The sequence below is a fragment of the Belonocnema kinseyi genome, chromosome 7 (assembly GCF_010883055.1).
Source record: "Belonocnema kinseyi isolate 2016_QV_RU_SX_M_011 chromosome 7, B_treatae_v1, whole genome shotgun sequence".
NCBI classification, from domain to species: domain Eukaryota; kingdom Metazoa; phylum Arthropoda; class Insecta; order Hymenoptera; family Cynipidae; genus Belonocnema; species Belonocnema kinseyi.
The window spans coordinates 55,758,729-55,765,546 of record NC_046663.1 but is presented as its reverse complement, the minus strand read 5'-3'; the positions used below and the strand labels follow the sequence as shown (position 1 = coordinate 55,765,546).

The 6,818-nt window shown below is 29.7% G+C and overlaps 1 protein-coding gene across 2 annotated transcripts in view; it reads right to left on the bottom strand.

Annotated features, from left to right (window-relative positions):
* Nucleotides 1-5,537: 5,537 nt before the first annotated feature.
* LOC117177492 (protein CASC1-like) overlaps nucleotides 5,538-6,818 on the bottom strand; it is a 38,336-nt gene continuing 37,055 nt past the window's right edge. For both annotated transcript variants that reach the window (XM_033368228.1, XM_033368229.1), the window contains 2 exons: nucleotides 6,007-6,114; nucleotides 5,538-5,915 (listed from right to left, as the gene is read on the bottom strand). In XM_033368228.1, coding sequence (XP_033224119.1) covers nucleotides 5,775-5,915; nucleotides 6,007-6,114 — 249 coding nt within the window. In that variant the 3' untranslated portion in view covers nucleotides 5,538-5,774. The remainder of the gene's footprint in view (nucleotides 5,916-6,006; nucleotides 6,115-6,818) is intronic.

Below are 6,818 nucleotides of genomic sequence, written 5' to 3'. Positions count from 1 at the left end.
TAAATCGTACAAAAATTTGATAACTAGCAGTTAATTCATTTTGTTATATTTTTGGAAAGATTCTATACCTCTCGCATTATTTTTGAGCTATTTTGATTTAGTCAGAAGATGAAAATGACAAAAGATAAAAAATATTTTTATATTAAGGTTCTAAGTTTTGGTGTTAATTTTGCAATGGGTTAAAATCACATGTGTCTACTAGGATTCGTCAATAATTTTCTTTCTTTTTAGCTTTCGACTTTAACCATTTCTTATTCTCTGAAAAATTTAATGGCAGACTTTTTACATTTGCACAAACCATGTAACCAAATTTTTAACCCTTAGTTCGATGCAGGACTTAAAAGCATTACAAAATGTTGATGATTTCTTTTCGTCGAATTAAAATTGGTTGATGAAGTAATTAATGAATTTTTTGTATTAATTGTTTAATTTATTTAATTATCAAATAACCAAATAAACTGCATAATAATACGATTTTCGTAGTTACATTTTGTAATTAGCCGTTAAACAAAAAAAAAAATAAACATCTTAAATGCTTTAGAATGTAATTTCTAACCTAAAGATGCAATGATATGAGTTGAAATATCAATTATAAATTTTTTTTTCAAGAAACAGAAAGACACATTTATGACTTAAGCAAATACATTTGCTATTCCCGGATTAATGGTTTTGAAAATTAAGGATACCAGTGTCACATGACCAGTTGCATGTTTGATATTCGGTGCCTTTATAATTTACTGAATTTAAATATTTTGCTGAAATTTTGGGAAATAGTTGAAAATATATAAGGGGACATCTCTCGGGCACATTTGAATTTTTATTTTCTTTGGAAAGTGCAATTTTATTAATTTTTAACTTGGAATGTAACTGAGCACAGGGCCTTAGTGCCCTATCTAATATCTACTTGATTAAACCGCATTGTTTAAACAAAATAAAAACTCAAGTGGACCAGAAAGAAGTAGACTTTATATTTGATAAACCATTTTTCAAAATTTCAGTCACAAGCCTTTGAAGAGTTGTAAATTTTTCCAAGGTTTTGCACCTTACGTGATTTTTTTCATTTAAACAATGAGGCCCTTTCGTCTAATGTTATTAAATTTTAAAAGAAACATTGATTATAAAAGAATATAATTCGTTCGTAAAATCAGTCACTCATTCAATTTGAAAAGAAAATAGTTAATATTTTGAGTACGGTCAGTTTTTCTTGCATAGTTCTGAATTTCAAAAATGTAACATTATTGTTAAAGCGAAAAATAAAAAACATAAACATTTGTTCAAATTAGAAACCCAACTGGTTTGAAAAAAGTCTTCTTTTTTGTCGTTGAATTCGACTGTTTGGATCGAAATTTAATCGGTTTAAGTTTCTTTTTTTTCTTTCTCTTTGTTTCAAAACTTAACCATTTTCATGAAAACTTGTCTTTTATTTATTTTTTTTGTCATTTTTGGTTGAAGGCTGTTTTTTTTTGTTATTTGAAAAATTTCATGATTTATTGAAAATTCGTCCTTTTTGGTTGAATTTAACAGCTTCCGATCAAAAATATTTTTTTGGTTGAAATATCAGCTATTACATTCCACGTGATTTTTTGAAGATTCATCTCTTTGGTTTAAAATAAACTATTTTGGTGAAAATTAGTGTTTTTCGTTAAAAATTAATGAAATAAAAGTTTAAGTTGCTATTTTTGGTTAATCAACCATTTGGATACAAATTCATTAATAAAAAATTTGTCTACTTTGGTTAAAAATTAATAATTATGCTTAACAAATTTTCTTTTTTTTAGAAAATTATTCTTCTTGTATGCGAATTTCGTTATTTTGGTTAGAAATTCTTTTATTTAGTTTAAAATTTAAATACTTTGTTAAAAATACTTATTTTTAAATAAAAATTAATATTTCATTAATATCCTTTTTTTGGTTCAAGATTATGTTCCAAACTGAAAACTGCACTACATATTTCATTTTTCGTTACAAATGTACTTTATTAGTTTCAAATTTCCTTCTTTCAATGAAAGTTTCATAATTTATTGAAATTATTATTTTTTTGTTAATTCATTAGTTTTGGTTGAAAATAAAGTATTTGGTTAAAATCTCTTTTTTTTTAACTCAAAAGCAAGCTATTTTATTTTTTGTTACAAATTTCCTTTATTAGTTGCAAACTCATTACTTTCCATAAAAATTTAACTATCTTATTGAAAATTTGTAGTTTTTTTTGTTTGTTGAAAATCAATGTTTTAAATTCAAAATTGATTATTTTATTTAGAATTTGTCTTTATTGCTTAAATTCAACTGTTATTTATTTAATATTACATTTTTTGTTTTAACATCAACTATTTATTTTTTGTTGAAAATTCATTTTCTCATTCAAAGTTAAACCACTATTAATTATATATTATTTTAAAAAAAACTTTTTTGTAGTTCAAAATTAATTTTTTTTAAGGAGAATTCAACTATTACATTTCGGGCTGAAAATCTTTTATTTTTGAGTTTAAAATCCACTTCTTTCATTAGAAATGGAATTATATTGTTGAAATTTGAATCTCATTTTATTTCCAAATTTACATTTATTAGTTGAAAATTCTACTATTTGGTATTAAAAATAGCAAATATTCAGAACTACATAAGAAAAACTATCCAGTAATTAAAATATTAAGTCCTTTCTTTTACTATAAACTTTTATAAATAATTTTGGTAAAAAAGAAGCTAATTTACATTTATTGAATATCAGTTTGCGCTAAAATCGGGCCCGAACAGACCACGCACTCTAGTGAGTGAAAAACTTCTCAATTTATGAGGACGAAAAAGAAAAAAATATTTTAAATAAATTTGATATTTAAATTTGAGGAATCATTTTTCCGGATCCTTTGAAGTAGAGATCCTCAATTGAGAGTCGAGAACGGACCAATTCTGATTGTTGCCCTTGTGTCGAAACTAGTTGACCTTTTATTGAATTTGATTGGTTTAAGTTGGCGCGATTTTTAAATCACAATTTAAAGTGCACCTGAAATTAATAGAGTAGAGGGAAAACATCCATCATAAAAATATTGTAAATTATTAAGAAGGTCGCCACTTTTATTTTCAATCACAGATACCTCAATTTTTTATAAACAAAAGAAATAATAAGAAACAAAATAATTGAAACTTTTCGCGCTTAATGTAACCGTGTCACAACTCTCCCTCGAGGATTTCTACTTGGAAGCAAATTAGTTTTTTAATTATGGGGAATCGAAAAAAGGACATTCTCCTTGGAGCACCAGGTTAAATTCTCATAACAGTACTAGTTTACCGTGCGACAGCATACTCTGGTCGTTATTTAGCGAATTAACGAGAAGAAGAGCGCTGAGTAGGCTAAGTCACCTAGTTTTTGTTAGAATATTATAGTTTTTTGTTAGACAAAGGCTCAATTGTAGCTGAAAGACCTATATTCGTGTGTAAGAGCTAATTTTGCAGCGAGTGCGTTCCTCATAAATGCATATCTCCGTGAACCTCGAATTTAGGTCGAATGCGTTTAGAGGAAAGGATCGATCTCTATGATTTCTATAAGACAAAGTGCACATTTTTCCAAAACTGTTAAGGATCATCTTTACATTCTAAATTTTGCATAGAGTGCGTTGTATCGAAATTTACAAGTCTTAAATAAAAAACGATTTTTATTTCAACAATCACCTTACACACTATCGTTTATCTGTGTGTAACTGTATAGTTTAAGAGGCATCGATGGACACATTTGTAAAACTAGTTTTCTCTCAAATTGATTTCTGATTGTTTAAAATATAACTTGTCATGCTATCTTATTAGTAAATTTGATTCAGTGAGGAAAACTTTACAGTCAGGTATAACGTAAAACTATTGTAACCGTAAACTGGGACAAAGCGACGCAAATGCGGGGGAAAGTAGTGCATCCTTAATCCGGCATTTAAAACGACATATTGCTTCTTTTCAAAAAACTAATGAACAGAAGTCATTTTTACATGAATAGGTTTCATATTTCTGTGGAATTAAATCAAAATGTCTTGCGAAAGCCAAATGAAGGCTCGCAAAGCAGAACTGAACGAGCGCTCGAGCAAGTAGCCGGGAGTGGGGATGACGCACAGAAAGCCCGACGAAAAAAGAATGAGTTACGTTCTCTCTTTCGTTGTGTCTTCTGCGCGTCATCCCCACTCTTGTCCACCAGCTCGAGCGCTCGTTCGGTTCTGCTTTCCGAGTCTTCAAATGCTGTAATAGGTTACATAGTGAGAAAAACTATAAAAACATATAAATAATTTTTTATAAACAAATGCATATTATTACCAATTTTTCATTAATTTTTTAAATTCATTTTTGGCGGAATCAACTCCAAATTTGCCAAAGACTTCTCGATGTCACATTTCTCATAGTGACAGAAACTGTTAAATATGTAAGCAAACTTGAGTGACAAATGCACATTTTTAGTTCCGTATGAATTGGATTCTTTTGTACATTTTGAGTTTATTCCGCCAAAAATTAAACGCAATTACGAAAAAATGTTTCAAATTTACAAATCTTTATACAAATTATTTAAATAATTGGCCAACCGCAGCTATTATTAATTGCAAGCACCTGTTGATATGTCACATTTTATACAAAATCTATAGATTATAAATAGCTAATCATTGCGATTCATGAAAAAAAACGAATTTTGTTTATTAGTTTGCTTATAAACCATTTTTTTCTGCAACACACTAAATATTATATCTAGTTTGCTATTATATTGATTTCAGACCTATTTCAATGAGTTTAAAAGTTTTAAATGAAATCGCATAACTGAAAAGTTACAAAAAAAGTTAAAAATTTGTTGTTAAATAAGAAATATTGGTTTAGTCGAAGTAAAATTTCTGTAGTCACCCGCCATATCAGAAGGATTTGCGGTCATTTCTAAAAAAATATCAAAATCCGTTAGGAATTGTATTGTCCCTATTGTACTCTGTGCCGCTTTGCCTCAGTTTATGGTACCTCGATTCAGGTCTATCTTCTATATCAATTCGCATCAAAAGGAAAAATGAAAGAACATTAATTTCTTAATTAATATAATTCTATAATTATAATACTTTGAATAGGCAAGAAACGTTAGAATTATCAAAAATTTCTAGTCTTCCTTTTTTTCAATCAGTCGAAGAATCAAGGGACTTCACTTGGAAATAAAAGTAGAAAAATATTGCAGCAGAGTAAAATAATTATAACGTCTGAGTTTTTCAGCAGATTCAATTGTCCATGTGAATCTTGGGAAAAACTCAGTAGGAGTAAAAACTGACCTATTTTGTTATTAATCTATCGTAACTGGAAGCTCATTTTTTCATGGAAACCCAGGACTTTAATGAATATTACCTCATTTAAATTAGCAGCGTCGTAGTACAGGCGTACATGCGAACATAGATTTCGTAAAGGTATAAATGAAAAAATTTTTTTCCGACGTTATATCCAACGCTTGAGTTTAAAGAACGTTCTGAAAGAATTACTTGAGTATAGCCCGTTGCATTAACTCCCATTACGCAAGTTCATGTTCTGTAAATGTATCATAAAAGTACGAATTAACGATCAAAGCAAAATAAATTATTGTATGAATCGTTTAACTTTTATTCAATTTCCTAATATCCAGGTGGAGAGGTCTCTTCTAAGGTACATATGTAATATCATCAGAATTTTTCAGCATGATTAATTTTTCGACAACAATAACTCCGAATACTGATATTTTAGCAATTTCCTTAGTTGTAATATCACACGTGAGCTTCATTATAATATAAACAGAAGAAAAGGAAGGCATGTCAGGAAGACATGCTAATTATGTTTGTGGTTTCTAATAATTTGGTAACGGTCGTAGCAAGTTTGAATGACATGTTCTTCATTAAAATCCGACTCTTGATTCCAGCATTGTGCAGAGCCATTTGGTACACATCAGCATAAAACTAAAATTAATAACATGATTTTTTTTAAAGATTTGCATAAGCTATTTTGAATCTTCATTAATTAAAGATGAACGGCTGATCTTTTATTCACCTTTGCATTATCACCTTCCACAGGTTTTTCAGTGAACTCTGGACTAACTTCCGTGCACTGAACCGTCACTGTTTGAACGGGAGTTACCAGCAAAGTAGTATTTGTTTGCTAAAAGAGAATATAGAATTTAAAATTTACTCATCATTTCTTTTTGAACATATTTCAGAACTTAGATTGATCTTCTTCGGAAACTAGAAATGTTATTTTCAATGCAGAAAATTGTGGAGGTCTGTCCCCATTTTACGTTATCCCCATTTTATCTCCTAAACTTTGGGAAATTCCCCCGAAACACTTAAACTTAAAAATCTTAACACATCCCCATTTTATTGCAAAGTTCTGATTCATTTTCTAAGAAAAATAGAGAATGGCGGACAACTGTGCACAGATCACAGCTATGAGTGTTTAATCTATGCACTTGCACAGTTGGTCACTCCCAATTGTGCAAGTTGAAATTTAAACTGGCAAATATGGGACACTTGCAAGTACGCACGTCGAAATAAAGTTATGCACACATAGTACCCTGCCAACGGTTCTCGTGCACGAATGGGACACTCCCAACCGTGTATGAGTACAAATGGTACCCTCTTATATCTGCACGTCTCAATTCATAAAATGAGATTCTCAACTTTCAATTACACGTGTACAAATGGGATACTTCCATGCATGTGCACAGATACGGGCGGCAGATAGTTGGCTTCCAACCGTGCACGTCTCAATTAATATGATTCGATTTTTCACTTGCAAGTCCACGCGCACGTATGGTACCCACTCAACTTTGCACGTCTCAATTAATACAATTAGATTTTTCACTT